This window comes from Neolamprologus multifasciatus, chromosome 15 (assembly GCF_963576455.1).
Source record: "Neolamprologus multifasciatus chromosome 15, fNeoMul1.2, whole genome shotgun sequence".
In the NCBI taxonomy this organism is placed as follows: domain Eukaryota; kingdom Metazoa; phylum Chordata; class Actinopteri; order Cichliformes; family Cichlidae; genus Neolamprologus; species Neolamprologus multifasciatus.
In genome coordinates this window covers 35,500,246-35,527,692 of record NC_140453.1, presented here as the reverse complement: position 1 = coordinate 35,527,692, position 27,447 = coordinate 35,500,246, and the positions used below count along the sequence as shown (strand labels likewise).

Here is a 27,447-nt window from a genome sequence, read left to right as displayed (position 1 = left end):
GGTGCCTGGGGAGGTGATTTCAACACACAGCCAAGACATATCATGTATCAGATATCCTGGCAGCAGTGGCGCAAGAATGGTTGAAAATGTAGTCTAAGCTGTGCGGTGCACTTTGGAGAGCTTGGACCCTTACATAGCTGTTTTACACCTTGGCTTCGGACAAATCACATGATGATTATTGGGTTAGTGACCTTCAGGACCATCTCCAAGGTCACAAACCAAGTCTGGGTTAAATGGGAGTCTCCATCAGTTGTTAGAACTGAAGAGGCTCCTCGATAAGAGCTGAAATGTCTTCACAAACCAAAAAGACGTCCCTCAGACTACTGAAAACAGAATGGGCTATTTCCCCTATACTGTAGTGACAGCTGTGTTCTTATTTATTGTGTTCATGAGGTCAAACTGGCGATCACAGAAGTAGGAATGACGAAACGGCACGCTTTGACTCTTTGCTTTTATTCAGGTAGCAGCATCAATCAGCACTGTCCTACTTACACACTGCAGCCCCGCTCAGCCCTGCAAGGCTAACAGATTACACTTCACACAGCTGAAGACCGAATATCATACAACAGTCTCTTAGATAGCTTCTCCACACTCATACACACTAACCTGCACCAAGACCTTGTGCAGCTTCCTGTACAGGGTGAGAGATCACTGTGATGTGTGTGAGAGAGGCCTCTAGTTTCACATCAGTATCAAGTTTGTGTGAGTCCAGGAAGTTTTTTGGAGACTAGGACTGAGTGACAAGTTGCTGCCTAATGACGCGTTCACTCTGATCCTGGCTGGGACCTGACAGAGGCCGCTGTGCCTCCAGCTGCTCAAAGTGGAAGAGTGAATCCATAACTGCAGCTGACTGCATCTTCAGTTAACAATTTTTACACGCCTAACCTGCAGGAAGAAGGACTGACGTGGATTAAAATGCATGTGTTAGTTTTATTAAATTTTGGTTGCTTAGGTAACAGGTTGCTTTATCACCACACTCATGACTGAAGTACAGCAGGCACCAGGAAACACAAGGGCAGCAGCTGTGCTCAGATAATCAGATTTTCTTTTCCTAACTGAGTGAAGCTGCACAGAAGAATGTGAGTCATAATTATATTGGGGTGAATTCAGGAAACGTGGTTCAACGCTGCCTTTATTTCCTATGATAGGAAAGCAGTGATGGTGTCCTATAAGTGGACTGACAAGCAACACAGATCATCTACATCCTAGTCAAAGATATATATTTTTTGAACTATTTGTTATATCCATAGATGAACTCTTCTTGAAATGACCTTTGCATGAAGGTCATTCCCGTGTGAAACGCTTTGTAAAGCAGACTCAATAAAAATGAATAAAAAAGGTAAATGGACTGATTCTTATATAGCACTTTTCTACTCTCCTGGAGCACTTTATACAACACGCCACATTCACAGAAGCACTTTCCTTTCAGTGCTTCCTAGCTAACACTCACACACTGATGGATGCTTGAGAGACCCTGCAACTTGGAGCCAGGGATCGAACCATTAACCTTGCGATCAGTAGATGACCGGCTATTCCTCCTGAGCTACAGCTACCCCAGGACGATACACCATATTAGGTATTGCTGTATTGCCAAGATTAAATAATTTGACTACAGCAATGTGTGCAGTGCACAGGAGGAGCGATCGGACCTTTACGCAGCCGTTTCACACTGTGACTCCTGGGGCAAATCTGGCAACCCAAATCTGGGTTAAATACCGGGGTTCTGCTTCACTACTTCTTTCCTCACCTGACCTCGTGATGTTTTCCACTGAGGTCATGTGAAATGGAGAAGACATAGGAGAATATTTTTTGCACTATTTGACCAAGACCAGTATCATCATATTATCAATATTTTTTCAAGTATTCCATAATATCCATGACAAAACGTTCAGTTTCACTTTCACTGTATTGATTACAAAATTATTCCTGCAGTGATTTGTGTTCCTAATGTCTTTAGACCCGTATCTAACTTTAGTTTTTCTTTATAATATCATACAGGACATTAATGCCCAGCAGTGTCTTTTATCAGGACTCTATGGCTGCCAGTCTGTCCACAGCCTCTCCAGATAACATGAAATTAGTGGCACAACATTCATACCAGACCAATAATAAGTTGACGATACACCAACTGATGGTGTGACACCTCACAAACAAGACAGCGCACACTGTCGCTGTGTTATTGGCTCATTTGGCTGCTATAGTATCATTGTAGGGTCTTTTCCTTACATTAAAGCACCTTCAGGCACCTATTATTGTGATTTCGCGCTATATAAAAAAACCTGAATTGAACTGCTGTCAAACTAGAGGCCAGAGGGAGAAAGAACGAGTGTGAGGAAGAAAGTGTTTGGGACTCACCTTACTGGAACTGGTAGATTTTTACAGATTTCCCACCCTCCCATCAACCATTTAACCCGCTCATAGATAATGCTGACTGTTGGGCCTTGTTGCTGCACTCTGTTATGGGAGGCAGTTAACTAAGCGACAATGCTTCCATCTGCTGTCACATTCTGTAGTCGTACCAAAACAGAAGACACACTACAGGGCTGATGTGGAGATCCCCTGAAAATTAACCAAGCGGATGGCCTCCAGACATTATTACACTTTTAGCTTATTTGTCATACGAGTAGGAAGATTTATTCTGATCTGTATCAGCCATGAAACAAATTCAGCAGCAGCAGATGGTCAGATGGCTGCTACCCCCAGTATCTGAGTGTGTCTCACTCGTCACAACAAGGTTTTTTAACTCTCTGTCAACATGTTGACCTCTTTGTCCTGCTGCCTGCAGATCGGTTGCATTGGAGCCGGGGCTGTGCTGTCAGTCATACTGCAGCTTCCTGTTACTTCATAGTGGAAAGCTTAGTCCACAGTGCTCTACACCCTGCTAAGCACTGTCCTGGCAGAACACACACCCACACACACCCACACTTGTATCTACCTTCACATACACATACAAACACACACCCACACACACATAATGTTACACATAGCCATAACACTGTCATTGGTCTTAGAAATATGGCAAGGCAATATTTTTGTTTGCTGTCTATCATATTCCATAACTGAAGCTTGAGGCCCACACACCTGGGGCCCAGCCCCAGCAGTCCCTTGTGCGATCATTCATAGCTTTAACATCCTGGGAGAAGGAAACACTTCACACATTTTCTCCTTTATCCACACCTGATGACAAAGTTGGAACAAAAGAGCCCCTGCAGTGTCACACTCAGTGTCCAATGTTCTGAGGGACTTAAGTCTCAAAGTATCCCCAGGACCCACACAGGCTTCCGTTCACACTATGCTCCCCTCGTGCAGCCTGTGGAGCATGTCAGTAGTTCAGAGTTGGGGCTATGAGGGTCCGCAGTGGTGGCTAGCTGTTGTTTTCAGCCGTCATGTACTTAAGGGCGGCAAAACCGTACCGCCGCGACATGTTCTGTTGGAACTCCTCCTTCAGGGTCTTCAGGCAGACCCGGTACTGCTTATTGGAGCGGAACTTGGTGATGTCAAAGCTGGGTGCATGAGGCATATGGATCATGAAAGCATTGGGCAGAACCACAAATTCATACTCCTGTGGAGAGAAAAGAACAAACTTTCAGTCTGAATTCGTCAGGAATCACCGTTCATACCTGAGTACATCTGATCTGGTAACATGTAACTGCATGAGCCACATTCCTCTTGGTCGTGCATAAGAAGCTAAAATTCTCAGTCGAACTGAACCGAAGTGCGCAGTTAACATCATTACTATTCTCATATTTTCAACAATGAGCAGCACCTGTCACAGGACACACACAGACATTAGATATAGTGACAATAAAAAATTTATAAACACAAAATAGTTTCTATGACTTTTAGAAGTTGCATTTTTATGCTCCAAAAAAGGATGTTTGCATAAAGTCCTCTAAGAATATTATTAAGCACTTCAGTCAAACCTGACCTATGACCTCTTAAAATTAAAATCCAGTCATAATGAGTTTAGGGATGGGTATCGAAAACCGGTTCTTGTTGAGAACCGGTTCCCACTGTTTCAATTCCTTGGAATTGTTTGCCATTTTTGCAAACAATTCCCTTATCGATTCCAGTCGCCCCGAATGACGTCACCATGTTGCGGAGCGTCATTTACCTGGCAGGAAACACGGCGCCTAAGCGGCTCAAACGCTCAAAAGTTTGATTATACTTTCCGAGAACGGATGACAACAGGGCAACTTGCAACATTTGCCACAGCAGATGCCCCCGATTTTCGGTAAGTGAATGTGTTTAATTGTAGGCAGGGACATTACTGGATATTCTTCTGTAATTGCTACAGAATAATTTATGTTATACTGTATATAATTTATGTTATATACAGAAGAATATTTATTTTATTATTTTACATTTACAATTTTTTTTCCTGGGGACCCTGTGACACCCCATTGAAGAGCCGTAGGCTGTGGATCTCTTAAGATCTCACTGTTGGGTTTGTAAGGCCATGTTACTCCTAAATTTCTATCTTGTTCAAAGAGAAGATATAAAACAAAGTTCTAAGCTATTCGACCTTAGTGTTCTCCTTTTTTAAAAGGAATCAATAAGAGAATCGATAAAGAATTGAATCGTTAAACAGAATCGAAAATGGAATCGGGAATTGTGAAAATCGTATCAATGCCCATCCCTAAATGAGTTGCATGCTGATTTCTTCTTCAGCTAAAAGAGAACAGAACGTGTCACAAAGCCATACAACCTGTCCAATCATTTGACAGACTGAGCTTTTGAGCTTTCTTTATCCTCAAATCCTCAAAATACAAAAATAAATGTGGTTAAATTACACAGTGGAAATCAAAATTATCTTAAGTTAAGTTATCCTAACATGAAAAAAGTGGAATATAGTGGAAAAAGATTTCATCATTTGAAAATATTCTGTATCACATTATAAAACAAACTTAAATGAGAAATTTAAACGTTTTCCATCCATCGACTGCTGCTTGTCTGGGTTACAGAGGCAGTTGTCTCAGCAAAGATGCCCAGACCGCCCTCTCCCTTGCTTAACTACCTCCTTGACCTCATGCCCAGGGATAGACCAGTCATCCCTTTTCCCCACAATTTGCCTCCTCAAAGGAAAGGATGTCAGTGGGCTCAAAGAAACCCTCCTAATAAGTCAGTTAATAAATTGATACATTTTTTTTACTACTCGCTATGCTTGAAGTGCTTTTTTCAATTTCTTAGCATCTAACATTGTTTCACACTCTCACACTCTGATGGGGAACAACGTGGGCTTCAGTATCTTGCTTTGATATGCAGACTTGAGGAAGTTGAGGACTTGAGGGAGCGAACCCCGAACCTTCCACACGGTAGACAACCAGCTCCACCTCTCAGTCCACAGCCACACCACATTCACCACGTAACGATATCCTTATATAAAGTCAGCAGCTCTCTATCCTCACCACATACAGGTGAGCTGGAAGACGCTTCTCTATTCTGAGTCACTTGACAGTTTGTCAGTTTGCCTTGACGTCAGTTAAAAGTCTTGTTCCATAGCAACACCAAACCCAGGTTTTTGCTTCAGCTACTGCCAGAGTCACTCTCTTTGTGACTCTGGCAACGTAGGGCCTACCATTACCTGTCAGCTGACTGTTCAACGTATCCTCAGAATAATAGCTTGAGTATGAGCCCTACCCAGCGTCTTCCCCTACAACCTGACTTAACTTGCCACCAGTTGGTGATGAGTTGTGATGATCAGCTATGCTTTTAACTTTACTTGAGGTCCAAAACACCAGTCTGAACGTGGTGGTGGTTTGAACGATTATTTTAACTGCTGAGGAGAGCAACTGCTGACTTTTCTCAGAGGAATGTTGTCCTGGTCTTATCTGATAGAGGATTCTAGCTGCTCAACAGTCCTGAGGCTCCAGATGTTCTAAGCAGGCGAATGGTGTGGACTCTTCTTCTATGAAGCCGTGCTGCTGGAATAGATGCAATATGCAGTTTAGCATCGTCCTGCTAAACTATGATAAAGGCACCTGCTGTCTTTATGTTGCTCTAAAACCTGTATATACCTTTCAGCACTGATGGATCCTTTCCTTCATGTGTAAGCTGCCAGTTCCATAGGCTCTGATTCCCCCAGTAGTATCAAAGATACAGGCATTTGAACTGAGCACCGATAAGCAGTCAGATCATCCCTGTCCTCTTTAGTCCAGAGGACTAAAGAGGACACGTTCATGTTTTCCAAAAAATATTTTGGTTCCGATTTCTCTGACCTACGATCAGTTTTCCACTTTGAGCTTTGGTCCATCGGAGACAGCAGTGTTTGTGGATCAATGTTACAGATGATTCTTATCTGCATGATGGAGCTTTAACCTGCACGTACGGACGGCACACTGAGCTGTGTTCACACACGGTGATTTGTGAAGTGTTGCATTCTCTCAGTCTGTTAATGATATAATGTACTGTAGACAATGAGATGTTCAGTCTGCACAGTTTAGGAACATTACTGTGTTATTGTAGGATCTTTATCTTACAGTATAGAGAACCTTGAGGTGACCGTTGCTGTGATTTGGCGCTACATAAATGAAACTGAACTGAATTAAGCTAGCTGCAAAATTTGTAGATACATTTATTTTTCTTCTTGTATTTTCTTCTGAGAAAAACTCTTTTTATATCCACTCATGTTACTGACCTGTTGCTAATAAGTCTACTGTATGTTCGTCCAGTTGTGAGTTTAAACAACCGATATGTTATTATATGACTTAAAGAGATTTTCAAATCACTGGATTCTGTTTGTATTTACATTTTACACAAAGTCCCAATTTTGGGAGTAACTGAGGTTGACAATGGGAGCACTGAGTTACCTGTGCATCCAGCTCCATAATGTGAGCCACCTTGTTCCAGCCAAAGCCCACAAAGCGGCGGTCATACTCAGGACTGTCCCTCCTCACCATAACATAGGGCTCAAAATCAGCCTCCCACTGCACTCTGTAGGGAGTGGTGGCTGTCCGCCATTTGGCAAAGTTAGTTGGTGCATGGCCTTTAGTCCACACATGATATCTGTAAGGAGAAAAAAGGAAAGTAGTTTACCAGAGCAGAAATGCACTCTACAGTTCCTAAAAAATTAGGTGGTACTTTGGACACAGGGATGCAAAAAGCTCTTTCTCTAGCGTAGATGTGAAAATTGAGTCTTTTTATAGAGTTTTTACCCCACTATTCAGACCAAATCATTTTTGATGGCAGCACAGTTATCTCCATATATGTGAGTGCCATAAGACCATAAGATAAAAGACGTATTACAGACTGCAAACTCAAGGTGGGTGAAGCAAAGTGACTCAAAGAGCCTTGGGCACCCATAGAGACTGCACACAGGAGAAGCCCTGTAGAGTTTTGACCAGTATAGTGTTGCATCTGTACTCACACTAAACATAGGCATATACTTATCTCCATGTCTGTGAGATGAAATTACATTTTCATTAATTTATGTCAAAGTTATTAACACCAGTATTTTGTGAAACCAGCTTCTTATCCTTCTGTTCCAGATGTAAAGCAGAAGGTTTGATTCACGCTGGTTTTACTGGATGTCATGTGTGCCTCATCAGCTTTCTGTTAGTGCCACTCATGTCTTATGTCTGCACTGAGCACCTCTGAGTCCGCTCACAGAACGTATCTGCGACTCTACTATTCTTTTCTGGTTCACATACCTTCTACGACAGACAGGGACAAACATGTCTAACCTGAAGGTGAAGAGTGTGCCCATGTCCAGCTGAGACAGCAGCTCGGCTTTAGATTTCGGGTATGACAGTCGATACCGAAGTGTCTCAAAGGCGGGAACCACTAGAGCTTTCTTGGTGTTGGCCATGTCCAGCTGCACCACAGACTTCCTGCACATAGACGGTAAGTGATTGTTCACAGTGTCAATGAGGAATGAGATCAACATTTAGAGCTGTCCTTTGGTTTTTACTTAATCATCTTACCTGAGATACTCATAGAGGCTGTACATAGGCAAGAAGTCAATGTCTGATAGGAACATGTAGGGTGTGTTGACGTGTCGCATGGCCACATTTCGTAGCAAGTTGACTGGGTAGAACTGACCCTCCTTGTAGACAATGTGGTAACCGACATTCCCACGACTCATCAGCACCTCAGAGCCCTGAGCATAACGAAGGAACTGCTGGGCTTCAGCATCTGACAAGTACAGGGCGAGGCTGATGGGGCCTTCCCAGTGCTTACAGATGGCCTCCAACATCTGGAGCCTACAAGACCAGATCACAGGCATAAATGACATCACCAAATAACTTATTACATATAGAGGATATATATATATATATATATATATATATATATATATATATATATATATATATATATATATACATGCATCGTGACTGGAGTATTAGTTTTGTCAGCCAATGACAAAACATCTGCTGTTCTTTCATATTAGAGAAAACAGCAGGAGATCTTGCAATGAAATACAACTACTGGATTGCAATATTTGAAATGTTAAAAGGGAAGTCTGCTTGCTAGCTGTGGGCAGTTCTTTTTCTGTTTTGTTCAAAATGATTATTCTGAATTGATGTTAGAATAAAAACATGAAAAGTTAATAAAATAATTAAGAAGTCTTTTTTTATAAACCACATATTTCTGTCACTGGCAACCACAGTGACTGAGTAGTTGAGAGCGGTGGCTGGAAGTTGCAGGTACTCACTGTGAAATTGATTGGTGAAGCCCAAGTGAGGCAGGCCTAGAGGCTGTCAGTGGTAATTAGGGTAATTAGGAAAAAATGTGTATTTCCTGACTAGCTGGTGAGTAGTTGCAAGAGGCTGCTTGCTGTAGCAAAGTGAAATTGATTGCAAAGGTGTATAGAGCACTGAACCAAAAACCTCCTTGTATTTGCTTTGGTTGCAAACAGATTTCCATGGTTGCCCATAGATAGTATGGAAAACACTGACTGGTCTGCAGCGTCTAAGCAGTAGTGAAACTTTTAAAACGGCATTGCACACAAGAAATGGAGATCATTCCCCTTTAAAGTAAAAGATGAACTTTTTGAAATGTGTTTGTTTCCGTTAGTTAACGCTGAAGGCAAATTTTTGGTTTGACTTGCACTTTTCCAAGTTACGCTACCATTCGGTGGTTAGCTTTTATCAGGGCGACCATGGTTCAGGGGGTTGGGAAGCTCATCTTGTAACTGGAAGGTTACCGGTTCGATCCCCTGCTCTGTCTGTCTTGGTCGTTGTGTCCTTGGGCAAGACACTTCACCTACCGGTGTTGGCCAGAGGGGCCGATGGCGCGATATGGCAGCCTTGCTTCTGTCAGCCTGCCCCAGGGCAGCTGTGGCTACAACTGTAGCTTGCCTCCACCAGTGTGTGAAAGTGAATGAATAGTGGAATTGTAAAGCGATTTGATGGTCCCGAAAAGCTCTATATAAATGTAATCCATTATTTTAAGTGTCGGCAGACAATTCGATTCAATTTTATAAACAAAGTGCCAAAACAAAACAGCAGTTGCTTCAATACCCTTCAAGACCCTAAAATAATACAAACTGCCTTTTTCCATGCAAACTATAACTAACTATGGCAATTTACTAGCGGACAAAGCAAGGACAAGGATGTTTTCAGTGCAGCATCGTCTTTGCAGCCAATTTCACCCAACCACAGGGAGCAACCTCCAGCAAATATTCATTTTCCTCTAGTGACCAGATGTTGCCAGGGGTTCACAGACTGGTTTTGATTTTGTTAGTAAGTAAGTAAAGAATTTTAATGCTTCATCCACTACATGTATGTTATACAGTCAGCTGTTGATTGTTTTACTATGTTGATGTATTGTCTACTTGCTACCAGTCAATATTTTAGCAAGCATTCCCCATCATGAAGATGTGAAAATAAACCTTTTTAATGCCACTATATCGCCTTGATCCAGATTATTGCAGGATAAGAGATGAACTGATCTCACTTTCTGATGTTAATCAAGGACACTCTTAGACTCTAAAATTATTAACCTAGAAGCTCAGAAGTTCTGGGGGTAGTCATTTTTACTGACTGTTAAATACTTTTCCCTGGTCTATGGTTTTAAAAACATAAAACTGCAGAGTACAGGCCGAATGGCTAACCTTTAAACATTTCAGGTAGGTTTGGGTATTTGACAGTATGACAAAAGCTGCAAACTGAAAAAGAGCTGTTACTGGAAGGATGCTTGCTTCTGCTTTTTAAGTATCCTAGTATTCTTTGGTAGTGCAGGACTATATATATAAACCATTAGCCTGTAAGGAAGATATTGGTAAATGATTGCAGCCAGGCTCCAGTACATACCTGAATTCAACTAGAGTTGTCCAAAAAACCCAAAAGGGACCTAGTTTCTTAAGCTCAAGCTTCAGCCTTACTGCAGCAGAGGCAAACCATTGTTAAGCTCTATAACAGGAGATATGTAAATATATTTATCCCCCAATGTCATACCTAAGAGGTTTGTTCCTTCGATCTTCATCAGTCAACAGATTCGCCAACACAACTGTTTATTGTGGGGGGGTTTTCTAACCAGGAGCAGCTCTAATATGTTTTTTTCTTAACATTTTCAATGTTCTAAAACCTCTGGATGCCTTCCACTTCATTGTTCTGCCCACTTTGAACTAAACACACCTGTGTAGCTTCTGTAAGTGTGGGTGTAAACCAGCACCTGTCCATAGAGAGCTGGGCGACGAGAGTGACATCTGTGTTGTCAGAGCTGGGTTTATACTCATAGTGCAGGAAGTAGAGGTGTGTTCGATGGACAGTGAATCGCTCTCGACGAAACTCGTAGCACGGATCATCTTCGTCCAGCTCTGACAGTGTCTTCTGGAGCTGCAGATAGAGAAAGATAGGAAGAATAAGACAGATTATAGACCAGAGAGACAGAATCTCAACAACAACAACAAAAACTAGACAAAACATGCATGTCACTGAGTGAAATAAGTATTTGATCCCCAAACAAAACATGTCTAGTACTTGATGGGGAAACCCTTTTTGCTGGTAAAACATTATTTGTAGTTTGCACACATCTCAGGAGGGATTTTGTGTTACCAATGGTAGTCTTGGTGACTGTGAGCTGCATTCAGATGATTAACAAGCTCCTCCTGTGTAGTTCTGGGCTCATCCACCACCTCACTCTTAACCATCCTCACCCTACGAGGCAAGATCTTGGGACTGTGGCTGCAAGGTGGTTGGTATCTATGGGAGTGGTAATCCCTGAACCATATGGTGGACAGAGGTGAAAGGAGCAATCAAGCTGAAGGAGGAGTCTTATCAGGGTTGGTTAATTCAATTCAATTTTATTTATACTGTGCCAAATCACAATAACAAGGCGCTTTGCATTGTAAGGTAAAGACCCTACAATAATAAAGAGAATACCCCAGAAATCATATGATGAGAGTGGGAAGGAAAAACCTGGCGTAACCAGTCTCAGGGAGGGTGACACTGTACTGTGAGGCCTGATTACTAAGACAGGGAGCCAATGAAGAGATGCCCGTATAGGAAAAATATGCTCTCTCTGTCTATTCACCGTCAGTACTCTTGCTGCAGCATTTTGGATTAACTGAAGGGAGTTTTTAAGACAACTTATAATAACAAATTACAATAATTCAGTCTAAAATTAATAAATGAATAAAATAGTGTGTCAGTGTCACATGATTTTTGAGATCTTGCACAAATGAAAGAAAGCAGTCCCACATATTTGTATGTGCATTGAAGGACATATCCTGATCAAAAACGATACAAAGTTTCCTTTCAGTGTTACTGGAGGCCAAGGTAATGCCATCCAGCAAACAGGGATGACTAAGGTTGGTGTTCCCACAGCAGCAGCGGGAGCAAGTTTTAAGATTGGGGCATATTATTCTGATGGTGGGTCCATCTGGGAACTAAGAGGACAATGGACCGAATTGCCAGCAGGTTCTATTGGCCAGGTATGAACAGAGAGGTTGAGGAGTTTTGCCAATCTTGCTCAATCTGTCAGCTGGCTGGTGAAAAAAATGTCCCAAAATTTCCTTTAAAGCCTTTACCTGTTATTGATGTTCCATTCAGTTGCATTGCAATGGATATAGTGTGGCCGCTAGAGTGAACCCAGACAGGTAATCACTATATATTAGTGGTTTGTGACTACAGTACCAGATATCCAGAAGCATTTCCCCTTAGGGAAATTACAGCTAAACAGACAGCTTATGCTCTCTTGCAGGTTTTTTTTCCCAGGTGGATACTCCATCTGAGATTTTGACAGATGATGGTTTTGAGTTTCTTTCACATACCCTGAGGAAGGTAGCAGTATTTGAACCCCCAAACAGATGGCTTGGTGGAGAGATACAATCAAACTCTGAAAGCAATGTTGAAGAATTTAATCTCAGCTAATGCTAAAGATTGGGACATGTGGCTTCCTGATTGGCTGTTCGCTTATAGGGAAGTGCCTCAAGCATGAACCGGCTTTTCACGTGCTCCTGTATGGCAGGCAGGTGAGAGGACCATTGTTCTGCAGGAATCCTGGGTGGGGCCGAGGAAAGAGGTGACGAGCGTGTTGGACTACGTTCTTCAGATGAGGGAGAAAATGGAGCAAAACACCAAATTGGTGAAGAGGCATATGCAGGGTACTGTTACAACAGGGCCGCAAGGGAGAGCTCGTTCAGCCAAGGACAGCAGGTACTCTTACTACTTCCTACTGGTTTTAGATATCACCCTGGGTCAACACACCTGAATCAAATAATTAGTTCGTTAGCAGGCCTCTGGAGAACTACAACACATGCTGAGGAGGCAATTTAGCCATTTAAAGCAGCTGTGTTGGATCAAGGAAACATCTAAAACCTGCAGGACAGCGGCCCTTGAGGCCTGGAGTTGCCCACCCCTGAGCTAAAGGAATAGAAAACCCAGAATAATCCAATCCAGTAGCAGTTGTTGGTGCAAACTGTGGCTGAGGAGGATGATATCAATGAGGAATTTATGCCTGTTGGGCTTAACTCTGCCTCTCTTGACCTCTCCCATCTCTCTGTAACTCAGCAGGAGGAGTTGCATGCCATTATTCCTGCCGAGTTATTTTTAAGAAGAAACCAGGGATGACAAACCTTGTGGAGCCTGACATGTGCCTGAAAGAGAGTACACCAATATGGCAGAGAATGTACAGGATTGGAGTTTTGGAGAAGTAGGTAGCTCTGATATTGGATTTGGGGGTTACTGAGGCTTCAACCAGTGAATGGAGCAATCCTATTGTGATGGTAGAAGTTGTAATTGTAGAAGAAATTGTAATTTCGTTTAAACTCTGTTCCAGTGAAAATAAAAGCCTTCCAAACTCAAATGGATTCCTTGGAAAGAAAAGTTTCACGATCTCCACCAATCCATGAATTAATTTGTTTTCAACTGACAGCATGGCAAGAGCATTTAACCTCTGCTGTCCCATGGTGTTGCATGTGAAGGTCTTAATTCTTTTCCACTTTATAATCACTTCTGCTGAATCAAGCAGAAGCTTTTCAATTTCTGGCAGTGACACTCTTTCAGATAAGGCATCCTGAAGGTTGTTCTCAATTAACTCGAGCAGAAACGAGTATTTCCTGTGTGCAGCTCAAAGAGACTGTACAGTGACTTCATCCTAATTTTGATCGCTCCTTCAAGTGTGACACTGGGAAATTATGTGACAAACTTCCTTCAGAGAATACAGCCCGTTATTCTCCGGAGGAAGTCGGACGGAATAAGGTGACCACTTTTGATAAATGTCTCCTGTACCTGCACGACACAATTAGTCCTCTTATTCTTTCTCTCTCAGTCAACCCACTCTCTCTAAAACTGTGTGTTTGACTGGATGATCATGGCCATTTTTACATATTGCTTTTCGAGGACATACATCATATTAAACTCTGGTGTCAGCATAGAAAAACTGTAGAACCTGTAGAAATGAAATAATGCAAATAAACCTGCAAAAATAAAAAAATACTTCCAAATCAGAGTCTTGTTGACTGCTGAAGTGTCCACTCCTATCTATCTATCTATCTATCTATTGCATCATCATAGGTTTGCACAATTAATTTATTCTTGCTATTTTATTGTTTGCGAGTCATTTTGTCCTTAACCTAAACGAATGCAATTTCACATGTGCTAAAAAGTTTCTGCACGTTATGATTCTAGCAAGAACAAACCTGTCAGTGGCACTTTTGCGTCAGTCTGAGCCACTGACTTTGATCATGAACATTATTACCGACATGTGAACAGCTGCTTTTGTGTCTGGCATGGTAGATAGACTGGTGTTTATGCTATACTCTCCTACTCTGCCTTAGCACTGAGCACTTTATACAACATGCCTCATTCACCCATTAAACAAGCACTATCTATGCTGAGATTCTATAGTATATTTCACACTGTTTGTGTGCTGGGGATACAAGTTTCACCTGGTTGGAGTTTTGTTTAAGTAAATGTTTATCACTGTTGACAGTAGAGGGCAGCAGTGTGCCTGCTGTGGGACTGTTATGGCAAGACACACCTCTGTTCATTCTCCTATTCTACAGATTAGTAATGGCTCCAAAAGCACAAAAACTCATTAATGAACACTGAAGTTTATCCTCTGTTACTCCAGGCTATGTTTACAATGACCAATATGTAACACTGTGCTTACTTGAGCTACTCTGGCTAAAATAAAAATTGCATAGATATGCTACAAGCACAGGTAATGTCTTTTAACACAGAATCATTGTCATGGTCCTGGATCATTTTGACCCAGTGTTCCTAGTTTTTCTTGTGGTTTTGTATTTTGTTAGTTCATTATTTATTCCATGGTTCCTAGGTTGTTCTGTGTCTGTGTTTATATTGTGGTGTGAGTTCTTGTGCCGTGGTTCCCTTCATGTTTTATTGTGTTATGTTTTTCATGTTTCCCCAGCGTGTCGTGTCTGTGCTCTCCCTCGCTCCCTCATCTGCCTCTCCTCTACTCTCACATCATGTTTCCTGTTTTATTGTGAAGGTCCTGCGTTTTCATGTTTATTCTGTTCAGTCCAGTCGCCCCTGTCTCGTTATGGTTATTCATGTCAGCTGTGTTCCTTGTGTCTTCTCACTTCCTTGTTATCCCTCTGTGTATTTAGGTCAGCATCTTCCACAGTCCTCTGTCGCGTCCTCCCTCATGGCTGTGTGTCTCTCCCTGTGTTTCCCCATGAGTTCATATTCTTAGATTTTCCCAGTTTAGTTTTGTATTGCTCCCTCTGTTCCCAGCAATAAAACTGTATTTTGAATTCACGTTTTGCTTAAGTGAGTTTGCGTATGAGTTCCTGATTCATGACAATCCTGCTCTCTTAAAATGTAAAGATCAGATCACTTAGTTTTAGATTTTCTGTTCAGTGTTTGTATGTTAATTATACAAAGCAGGTCTGAAGTTATTCAGACCCCCCCCCCCCCCCCCAACAAAACATTTGAATACTGTCGTAGCCAACTTGACTGGGAACACGTAAAGCATAAAAGTAATATGAGTCATGTCAATAAAAACTTTAGGAAGTACAATACATATGGATATAGGTTTCTTCCTTCCTTCCTTCCCTTCCCCTCAAAAGATGACTATCCCTCCCTGAGCCTGCTTCTGCTAGATGTTTCCTCCTGTTAACGAGCTAAGGATAGGAATTCCTAAAACCTGGCGCACACCTCAGAAGCAGTAAAGGCATCATGAGTGTAGGTGATGCAAAATGTCCATGTGCATCCACAACGCTAATGCTAATGTCTGACTAGCCAGCATACCCTGAACCTACCATGTCAGGTATTAATTTAATGTACTAGGCATAGCAGTTACATCAGGAGATGTAGAAACTCTCATGTATGTTGTCAATACCAAGTCAAGAGTTATGTTTCAATTTATAAGAAATTTACTCTTTGTTCGCTACAAATGTAACTTGTTTGTAACTAAATGGATGATGGCAGTTTGAATCCCACAGTGGTTAAGCACCATCTCAAATAACTTCACTACACTGACAACAGAAACAGAAGCACAGAAGTTCCACATACATTCTCACTGTTGTGGTCAGCCTCACTGGGACAGCCGAAGAGCTCTCGTCGCAGAAGGTTGCCATCGTACTCCAGAAAGGTAAGATAGAGATTCCGGAAGAATTCCACATGCTTGTTCTTTACTCGCAACTTCTTTGGAGAGTTCCAGTGGATCACCTGTTCGAGAACCACAAATGGGAGAGCGGTGAAGAAGCTTCTGGTATCATCAGGTTCTAAAGAATCAGAGCAATAAACCAAAACATTTACACTGCGCTTCGCCAAGAGTGTAGAACAAAGTTACTACTTGTTGTTAACACTTGTCTGTTATTTGGCTCAATACCTGGCAAAAATAATGAGAGAGCAGTGAAGAAAAGCCTCATTATACTGTTTGCTAAGATGTGAAATTACTTCACTCAGTGCTTTAGACAAAGGTGCCATTTCACCAACCGCACTTTTTTTGCAGATTGATATAAATACGTTTCAGCAGTGCCATTCAAGATGCTCGTTTGTCACTTTCAGCACCTCAGTGTTTTGGTCAAGAACACTTTGTGGACATAGAATGAACTGCCAACCGTGCGAGGAGCACATGTAGCATTATCCAATGCCAGAAGATACATTATAGAAGAAACCACATGAAAGAATCCACAAAACTGCCAAAACATGTATGAGACTATTTACGGCGTGGCTTCACTTTTGATTGGTAAGATCAAGAGCTTTTCCTAAAACTAATTCAGCAGAGTTTCTTAAAGTCTTTGTTTAACGGTCTCAAAAGCACTGTGCTAGTGTGGAAAGTTAAATACATCCAGTTATTTTCTATTACTTTTACTTGGATGACTAAAAACCTACACAGACCAGTGTGGTAAGAACAGTAATAGACCCTGTGCACGAGAAAATGCTAAGTTCCTGTTTTAAGACCGGATGTAGGGTTGTACATTTGCGGTAGCTTTATTTTGCGGTCAATCGCTACTGCGAAGGTGGACTCCAAAATCATGTCCAAAATACGAAAACGGTAAGATTACATTAAGTTACAAAGAGCAAAAGGTGGGCACACTCACCATTGCCGTGTTATTAAAAATAAAATGATCAATTTTGACGTTTGAAGCGTGTAGATTGGTTGTTTACATCACTCAACACAAGCAGAACTGTATTACAGAATCAGAAGACACGTCGTCCACATTCAGAAGCACATCTCTGTATAGTGACAGTTCTTATGTTTAAACAGGCAAATGTCCAGTATTGAAACTACAGGTGAACAATAGTCAAAGCCAGATGTTTCCCCGTTATGTCGATATCAGCTGGTCAAGTGCTCACCTACACAGCATGTCATCAAACCGTGAAAAAAAGCCACAGGATATAAAAAATACATGAATGACTGCTGGTAAGGGTCTCTATATATTAGTATTTACGAAGGGTATGTTGTGACTTATCTTCACAATTACAGTGGTCCCTCGCTATAACGCGGTTCACCTTTCGCAGCCTCGCTATTTCGCGGATGTTTTTAGTGCAATTTTGCATGCTTTTTTTTTTTTTTTTTGTAAAGCGCAGTGTGTTCTGCGTCCTGATCGACTGCAGACCATTGTCGATCTCCTCCGTGCCGTCTCTCCTGTACAGTACAGAATCGCTACATCAATAGCTAGCAGTGTGACTCTGAAGTGCTGTACTGTATGTTTGTAAGTTTTCTCCTCAACAAAAACAATGTCGACGAAACGGTTTGCACCGTCATAGGCACCTGCGGTAGCACCCGAAAGGCAGAGGAAGATAACCATGGCACAAAAAACGTTGGACTTCTTGGCCCATACGGCGCGCCGGATTATAAGGTGCATTAAGCTTAAATGAAGCAATTAAGCTTACAGTTAAATTCATAAGTTCTAAAATCCGTCATTATTATTTATAGGAAAACAAATATACTGTATGTTTACTTTTCAAATAAATGTTTGAAACTGAAAACAGGTTTTGATCTTTGGTTTCATTCTATAATACTGGACTTTTTTTTTTTATGAAGGTTTGAACTGTGTTTAATGAGTGTTTAAATGACAGAAAAGTGGGAAAATGTCGATGCCTGTCTGAAAAAATTGTATAAAGCGTGTAGTGAGGGGTTTTACAGCCTTAACACATATAAAATAATTGTAAAAAAATAAAGTTGGCTACTTTGCGGATTTCACCTATTGCTGGTTATTTTTAGAACATAACACCCGCAATAAACGAGAGAACACTATATACTAAGAAATATAAAATTTGAATCCTTTTTCTATTTTGCCCTGAGGCAGGAGGAAAAATATCGACAAGTCGATGAACATCAACTACAGATATATTCGGTAAATGCTCAAGACATCTTGAGAAATGTAAATTGCCGCTTGATTCATCCATTTGATTGACGTTTTTTTGGAAAACCCGACCGTAAACAAGGTGCGAATATCACACCGGAAACGAAGCACCTTACAGGAGTTTCCCCACCGGAAGTAGCATATGCTAAAGTGCACATAATCAATCCGGTCGTTAAGTCTGACGTCACTAGCCATGTCTGGGCCTAAACTCTGCTGCAGGTCCATATATCAAGCTATCACTATGGCATTACTGAGAGTTGAAAAACTGTCTAAAGTCTTTCATCTTTAATAAAATGATCAGCGTTCTGCTCTACCAGGTGTAACAATTGAGTTTAACATCCAGGCATCCATGAAAACGGAATTTATGACATTTAACGGAGTTAGAAGCTGGCAGGAAGTTAGCTCGCTAGCTTCTATCTAAATACAATATAGCATGTCCTGACTGCGGGGTTTTGGAAACAAATTAAAACGTACAGCTCTGTATTCATTTCCAACATAAATGAAGACAGAAAACTAAACAGCAGTGACATTTGTAGGGTTACTGAAGTTTGGCTAGCTGGTATATAATAGATGTGCTACGTGACCGCTAGCGACACAGCTATGTTAGCATAATATAAACAAGCTAACTATTTTTTCCCACTCGATAAAGGTTAACGTGAGTGTTCTCGGTGGTCAGGAACAAATGTAATCGCATGGCAGGATGCTGTAAAAGGACCAAACTTCAGCCAGGAGAACAACTGAGATAATCCATCCACAACACGAGGTTAGTCATTCATATACTGCTGCATGGGCTGGGCTGTAGTTACATCCTAAGGTTTAAAAAACTGAGCTTAAATAAATGATTAGTGGTAATAAAAGCCGAGGGAGGTCAACAGTGATCACTGACTATTTTAGGAGCTTTTTGAGATTAAATAGAAGAAAATAATACTCTTATGCAGGGTTTGAAATGTCTAGTTATTTGAAAAATGGAAAGTAAAATAAAGGATAGAAAGTGGGGAACACCTCCGAGCAGGTTCATATGTGTCTCGATAAATGTATAACGCGCTTATCAAGATCTCACCTTTAGGTCGGACACATCTTTGTAGCACTTTTCGGAACGGGTGTGGTCAGACAGCTGGACGTTCCAGAAGCAAGGCAGCTGATGAACCAGGAACGGGTTTTGTTTGATCACTGCGTTAAAGATATCCTGCAGACACAAAATCATATAAGATATGATATCCCCACACAAAAAAACCACATATTTAGGTTGTCCATTCTTTAATCTGCTGAAAGAGATGTGTCTTCCTGAATGTTTTAAATGTGGTACAAATGCTTACTTAAAGACCTAAGTTGGAATCTGCTTTGTTTGATCGATTTAGATTTTTTACATATATGAATCATTTTATCATCATCACCAACCGGAGAGCTGGGAGGGATTACTACCTGCCTCGTGGTTTTATGTTTAATAAAAAGAAAGTGAAAAAGATATTCTGGAATCTTGCTGGTCTGGGCCCAGTTTCATAGTTCTGACTCAGCCACCATCTTGTTAAGTGTGCTGTATGTATCCAGATGTTCATCCTTATACACTCCATTTATACGTACACTCACTCTCATAAAGCGAAAAACTTGAAATTGCTTAGAGGAAATGAAGTCTGGTTACATCTGACAGACTTTTCTTTAACTTTGAGATTTTTGAACACTCACGTAGCAAAAGCCTAAGTGGCAGCTTTAGCTTCCTAATGGGAAACATAAAAACTATTTAACCATGTAATGAATACTACAATAAAGTGGGCTGACAGTCCATGGAAGGAAGTCATATAGCAGAAGGCAGATGGAAAGCTGAAAGGAACCTGCTCCTTTTCCAAACTGCCTACTTTGCGGGAATTTACTTAGTGAAGGTTTAATTTAACTCTCATAACCACACCTCTCATCTAGACAAGCTCTGAATAACTAAATGGAAAAAGGATAACTTCACAAAGCTCTCAGTGTTTGCCCTGTGACTGTTGATGTGGAACAACTCAAAGAGTATGATAACATGTCTTTGTGACCACTGGCACATAGGTATGCCCAAGTGGACTGAGAAAACTGTGTAGACCACTAACATATACACAGTGTTAGGGAGTAACGGAATACATGTACCGCCGTTACGTATTTAAAATAAAAAATATGAGTAACTGTATTCCGTTACAGTTACCGTTTAAAAAGGTGGTATTTAGAATACAGTTACTTTGTTGAAATAAATGGATTACACGGCGGTACTTTCCTGTTTCATATTGTCGCGGGTCAGGACTGTTTGGGTTTTGTTTGACAGCTACGTTCTGTTGTTCCAGGCGGCAGCGTTACGGTTGCCATGGTTACAGGGTGACGCTCTCTCTCTGCGTGTTTCCTGGGTGAGAGAGCGCCTGTTGTTGTTGTGCTAAGCTAATAGGCAGAATGCTACAGGTATAGCTCTAAAGAATGTAGCATCATAGGCAGTGTAGTCCGTGCTGCAGAGAGAATGGACTGCTGTACCCGTTATGTGTCTGTGAGCGAGGGAGGGAGAAAAAGGAAAAGTACGAGCTGTCATTGAGCAAAAACGGGAGCTGGAAGCATGTAAATATAATAATAACCACTGCAGCCAAGAAGAGTGCCTGACGAGCCCAGTTGTAAGTAAGCTATTAAGACTCGACTGTACACCGTGTTCGTGTTTTCCTCTGAAACAATAAGTTCCGTTGCAGCAGCCTTTCAACGCCTCTCTCTGTCTCTCGCTAGCAAAGTTGACCCAGACAACAAAGTAAAGCTAGTTTTCGGCTACGAGCCCGACACAGACCCCACCGTATTAGCCAGAGGTCCCTTTACTACGGTTCGGAGCCGCGGACCTTCAGTAACAGTAATAAATCACACAGCAATAGTACATTCATGTAGTTGTAAAATGCATGATAATATATTAAGTAATCCAAAGTATTCAGAATACGTTACTCTCATTGAGTAACGTAACGGAATACGTTACAGAATACATTTTGGAGCATGTATTCTGTATTCTGTAATGGAATATATTTTAAAAGTAACCTTCCCAACACTGCATATACATGAAGAGTTCTATCATCCTGGCACAGGCACAATGCAGGACTCCAGTTATTTAGTATATTTAGTTTTGCGAAAGATCCAAACATTAAAGTCTCAGAGGTGGAGAAAGAGTCTTATAAATTTTATTTAGCCTGTAGGTGTCTGGAGTCAGCTGACAGTTACTGACAATCCAAGAGGAGAATGGATCTGGCAGTAGCTGAAGCAAAAAACTCAGGTGTGGCAGGAGCTCATTGGTATGGGCCATTAGGTCCCTGTACAACTGTAGTGAAAGCTCTCGATCCAGCAGTAAGTCAGACCCGTTGTTATCAATTCTGTTCCTAAATTTTATGACCAACATTTTTAGGTGAGGCAAGTGACTTTATAGGCAGTGACCTCCAGTTCCCACTGGGTGATTTGCAACCAAGTTTTAAAGCAAAAGAAATGAGAATTGCCACCTCTAAATCTGACACTATTGTTCTCAGATGGCAAAGGGCTGCATGCAGCTAAGGGAGGATTCGCTGTTTATTTTGACGTCCTATTCGCTGAGCGAAGAGTGAAGCAGGTCACTGACAAGTTGAGGGAGGATGTCTATAAATAGACAGCTGCCTCTGTAAACTCGACCCAGATAAGCGTGAGAAAATGGATGACCCTTGAAGGTTAAAACTATCTTTTTATCTTTTGAGATAAAATGTAAAGCTGGACATACACTGTGCAATTTCGGCCCATTTTGAGCCGATTTTTCAGTCGTGCGACCGTTTTGGGCATCGGCCCGAGTTTCGCCTTAATCGTGTGTTGTGCATCGTGTAGTATACGTGGGGTAACAAGAAGCGATTAACACCTCACGACCAGCTCCCGATCATCAATCGTTTGGTTGTAAGAAAATCAAACATGTTTGAAATCCGGTCGTGAGGGTGTCACTGCAGCTTCTCACACTGCGCACGCGCAAACACAGAAATGAAAGTGAAAAGACGGAGCAACACGGCAGTGCAGCGTATGATGGAGGCACAACTTGTAGAACTTTGGCAAGCTCATCTGAGTCTTTTCGATGTGGCCTCACAAAATTATCACGACCACAACAACCGTGAAAAGAGTTGGATGGACATTGCTGCTCAGTCACAGCTGCCTGATCAATGTTTTTCATTAGCAATTTAGCAAAGTTGATGGTGGTGGTGTGTGTGTCTGTGTGAGTGAAAGACAGAGAGGGGGAGCGAGAGGCAGATTTTGTGTTATAAGCTTCATTTTATGAACCCACAGTTTGAGTACTCAGGTCGCATCAGATCAGGCCATATAGTGTGAGACGCTGCATCGTGACCTACAAACTTCTAACTCCTGCGACTCAATCGTACAGTTTGAGCAGGAGCTGAATAACGCGACTGAAAAAATTGCAGTGTTTGCCCAGCTTAAGACTAACGCTTGATTTAGACTTTTGCAGGGAACCTTTACCATTACGTGTTCATGTTCCAGTGTTTCAACTGTGATGTCAGCCAATTAAAACTTTTCTCTCCCAGGTCCCTGCTCTTTGCTGTGTCCAGTGAATTTTTGGGGGGAACAAACAATAGTGGATCACTGACCCTCAGAACCATTTTCCAAAAGGGCCAGAGGTTGATTTTGTTTTCCAGTAACTGCTGTCACATCATTTTGTTGTCAACAAATTAGAGAAACATTTGAACAGTTCGATCATCAATATCCAACATGTCATTTTTTTGTACTGTCTATAACCTTTATTGACTGCAACATTTGATACAACATACTCATACTAATTATACACAACTGAAAATCTTTTTTTAGTGACTTTTATTATAATGGCAGGTTTACCCACCAGTCCCGACTACCTTTTCCTGATGATTTCATCCAGTACCAGAGTGAGATATTCCTATTCAGATTTTAACTGTCACTGAATGCAGAGTTGTCAAATTTAAAGGACATTTTTATATTGGTGCAGCACCATAATGCTGTGCTGTCAGTATGTGAAAGCACAACAGGTTTATTTAATTATGGAAGTCCAAAAATACTACTACTTCAAATACAGCTGTTTTTCCAATTTAGATGACACAATTGTGATGTGAGCTATGACAGTGTGTGTGTGTGTGTGTGTGTGTGTGTGTCTTACCTGGTCTGCCAAGGAAGTGGACAGCATGCTCATTAGTTCCCTTTCTGCAGTCAGTCTCCACATCTGCTCCCATCTGAGCTTTCGCAGACGATCCAGGAGGAGCAAAATAACCCCTGTAAAGTGGACACACACATGCTCAAACACACACACACACACACACACACAGACACACACACACACACACACACACACACACAAGGTACAAACAAAGATGGTAGCTTAAGAAACAGAGTGACTGCCGTCTAGCTGGTCTTAAGGAAGGCCAGCTCTTCCTTAAGACCAGCTAGACGCAGTGCCAGAAGTGTTGTTTCTCATTCAGGTTTTCTAATTTTGTTTCCTTTCTTAAATTCTGTCATCTAGACTTTACTTGACACAGCTAAAAGCAGGTTATAAGGTACTCACCAGTGTTAAAGCCTCTGCCCAGTGCTGGCCAGGGTCGATGGTTCTTCCACAGGTTCCCCAGATACCAGTCACTCTGGTTCTCTACCAGACCTAGAACTTGCTGGCCTGTATAAACACACACACACACACGCACACGCACACACACACACACACGACTGTTCTCACTTGTTTTTTTTGGTCTCAAACAAGCACCTTTTTATCTCCACAACCTTCAATTCATTCAACTCTAACCTGCTGCACAGTGGCTGTAATGTCATTAGTAATTACTGATTTGTAGTATTTTATTGAGGAAAAAAATAAAGGCATTTCATAAGGGATGAGGACAAAACATCATGATTATATTGGGAGGAATAACTGTATGCCGCGGTCCTGGATCTGGTGACCCGGTGTTTGTTTTTTTGATTTAATATTCTTTGATTATTGTTATTCATGGTTTTGGTTATCTTTATATTTAAGGTTTGCTGCTGGATGGACTGTGTATCTCCCCTGATGGTTCTACTTTCCCCATCTCGTATCGTTATTTTGCTATGAGCCTATGTTTTAGTTTCTTCCCAGTTTAGGCTTTGTAGTTGAGTCGTTGTCTCTTTTCACGTTGCATTTGTGTCCTGTTCCGCTGCTAATAAAGGCTCACTTTTGGTTTAAGTCCGTCCAAAGCGTCTGCATTTGGGTCCAATGTCTCTCTACTCCGCACGCTCTGCCACAGCAGACGTGAAACTGAGTTCAGCAAGACTTTGAAAGGGCGTATGTAGATTGTTTAGATAAGAGAATTTATAGAAACAATCTGCTCGTTTCTAGAGCGGGTTGATTGCATCATTTGAGAAAGTGTTTCAATAGCAGTAACAGTAGATTAAAACTGCAAGAATGACATAACATGAGCTTAATAGTGGAGTGAAAAACTGTTGCCTCAGAGCAAGAAGGTCTTGGGTTTGAATCCACTATCTGGCCGTGGCTTTTCTGTGTGGAGTTCTCGCCTATCAATTGTCTCTCTGCAAGAAAGGTCACCAAGCTGGAAGCTGGACGCATCAGTAGCAGACACTTTAGGGTCAAATATCATGACATCCAGATTCAGATCCAATAGAAACCTAATCACATCATAAAAAGAGCTTTTATGTTAAATCCACAACAAAGTGTCAAAAACTTTAATTGCTGCCTCATAAATGAAACCATGCTGCAATGAAAAGAAGCAAGAATTGAATTCACTCATACATTTAAAGCTTTTGAGTCACTGAACAAAAAGTAAAAAGACAGCAAATGGTTGGAATTAAATATAACTGGGAGATTAAGAGAAGAGAGGAGGCGAGTATGCGGGCTTTAAGGTGAGAGATTACTGAAGGAAGCTGGGCAGAGATAAAGGTTGAGGAAAGAAGCAGTGGGAGCCTGGAGAGAAGAGCATGGGTGCTGTGGTGGCAGGTTTAATGAAGGCTATAAGGAAGATTAATGAGAGCTTATTGGAGCAGGCAGCAGAGAGCAGGGTGCTCCTTTACAAAGGCTACGAAACAAAGAACACAGATCTGCCTGAGCAGGATAATTAGAGCTCAAATACAAAAAGCTATAGTTTATAAAGGTTAATCAAACTGGATGGCCACAATATTTGTGTGAAATTAGTTGAGTTCCAAGTGAAAAAAAACACAGGGAACAGTTATTCAGTGTTAGACTGCATCATGAAATAAATCAAAAACAGCACTGTCCAAATGTTCCTACAGCACCTGAACTAAGCAGGGGTGTGAGTGGTAGTGACAGAGACAGGGCGCAGCTCTTTGGTCCAATTGCTCACCCTAAGAGGTGTAATCTAGCTGTAAACCCAAACACTCAAACTACTTAAATAAATTAATGTAAACTTATTTTTTAAAAACACTCCTACTAAAATGGTAAATGGCCGGTATATGTATAGTGCTTTACTTGTCCCTAAGGACCCCAAAGCGCTTTACACAACCAGTCATGCACCCATTCACACACTACTAACTCAAATAGCTTGAGTTCCTGTAACATGTTTCAACATATTATTTTTTAATGAACTTATTAGCAGTGTTGGTCAACTTACTTGAAAATAGTAATTAGTTACTGATTACTTCTCCAAGAAAGTAATCCCATTGCTTTACTGATTACTTATTTTCAGAAGTAATTAGTTACGTTAGTACTCAGTTACTTGTTAAAAATATGATGCACAACCTGAATACGTAATAAAGCAATAGACCTTTCAACCCAATTCTATTTTTTCTGCATAATCCATCATATAAAATTAATCAAATGAAAAAAGTCTCTTTTTAAAATTTGTTTAAGAGTTTTAATGTTTACATTTTATGCACATTGCATTAAGCAAAAATTATATGTAGCTGTCTTTGACTTGAAGAAATTTGTTTAACATTTAAACCTATTTTCTGCATATTCCAAAAATATAAAATAAAATCATTTTTGTGTTTACACTCACTCTTTCAAATAGATGCAAGTAAAACACAGCAAAGATTAAATAAAATCAAAGATTCAGCTGCACTGAGTCCTGTTGCTCTCAAATCTATTTTCACCCGTTTAGCAGGAGTGGGGCGAGTGGAAGTTTGCCTGGTGCTGCAGCAGTCATGTCAGTGGGGGGATCTGGGGGTTGCTCTGTGAATTTCACATTCCTGTGGCAGTGTGCTCGGTGTTTGCTCAGATTTTAAGTTTAATTTTTCACTGTAGAAAGACGTTTTCTTCTCACAGCAGACACTAAGGGGGCAGGGATAGCTCAGTAGGTAGGTAGAACCCCCGACCTTCCGATCATGGAAGGTCAGGGGTTCAAATCCACTGAACAGCTACCCTGAGGTACCCCTGAGCAAGGTACCGTCCTCACACACTGCTCCCCGGTTGTCTGCTTAGTGGCTGCCCACTGCTTCACTGAGTGAATGGGTCAAATGCAGAGAAAAACAAGTAATTTCCCCACAGGGATCAATAAAGTATAGATTATTAATATTTCTGTCCCTTTTTACAGAATCAAACTCAAAGTAATGTCAGTACTTCCACGCTTCACAAAATCATGGTTTGGTGACGCACTAATGCAGCGTGCTTATGAGAAAGTAACAGTCATCTAATTACTTTTTTCAAGTAATGAGTGAAGTAAGATGTTTATAGTAATCCCTTACTTCACTCATTACTTGAAAAAGTAATCAGATTACAATAATACGTTACTTGTAACTTGTAATGTTTCTGCGTTGCCGGCTGGTACATATGTACATTCAGATAGTGCACCTTCTAAATCACTCCTCATTAGTTTGTGGTCAGGAAGATGAATTTCTTGTAGATTCCGGGGCCACTCATTCTGCATCTGCATCACGAACCGTTCAGAGGGAAAATTTCACCGTAGCCCCGTCTTGTGTAGAAGGGCAGGGGCAGAAATTCAAACACAGGTCTCTGTGGTCTGATCTGTGTCCGGTCAATTTGCTTGCCAGAGACTTAATGTGTAAATTAAATATAAATTTCATCTCCTGCCATGATGGTATTACACTAACGCAATCAAACTGTGATCATATGATGGTGAAATATTGCCCCGTGATCCCGGCTTTCGCTTATGAGTGGAAACTGGGAGGAGGGTCGCTTGTTGAAGAGCTCATAAAAGTGCCTTGCGGCTGCATGCCTCCAGAAGGCCCATTCTCCCAGCAGTTACATTAGACTGGACAAACATGCTCAGCATGTAGAGCTCTGTAGTATCCTCAAT

The 27,447-nt window shown here is 41.3% G+C and overlaps 1 protein-coding gene across 2 annotated transcripts in view; it reads right to left on the bottom strand.

Annotated features, from left to right (window-relative positions):
- Positions 1 to 434: 434 nt before the first annotated feature.
- The window catches only part of large1 (LARGE xylosyl- and glucuronyltransferase 1), a 61,120-nt gene continuing 34,107 nt past the window's right edge, over positions 435 to 27,447 (bottom strand). For both annotated transcript variants that reach the window (XM_085131904.1, XM_085131903.1), the window contains 9 exons: positions 23,763 to 23,867; positions 23,361 to 23,473; positions 19,287 to 19,412; positions 15,924 to 16,079; positions 10,615 to 10,778; positions 7,923 to 8,201; positions 7,683 to 7,829; positions 6,810 to 7,005; positions 435 to 3,562 (listed from right to left, as the gene is read on the bottom strand). In XM_085131904.1, coding sequence (XP_084988030.1) covers positions 3,365 to 3,562; positions 6,810 to 7,005; positions 7,683 to 7,829; positions 7,923 to 8,201; positions 10,615 to 10,778; positions 15,924 to 16,079; positions 19,287 to 19,412; positions 23,361 to 23,473; positions 23,763 to 23,867 — 1,484 coding nt within the window. In that variant the 3' untranslated portion in view covers positions 435 to 3,364. The remainder of the gene's footprint in view (positions 3,563 to 6,809; positions 7,006 to 7,682; positions 7,830 to 7,922; positions 8,202 to 10,614; positions 10,779 to 15,923; positions 16,080 to 19,286; positions 19,413 to 23,360; positions 23,474 to 23,762; positions 23,868 to 27,447) is intronic.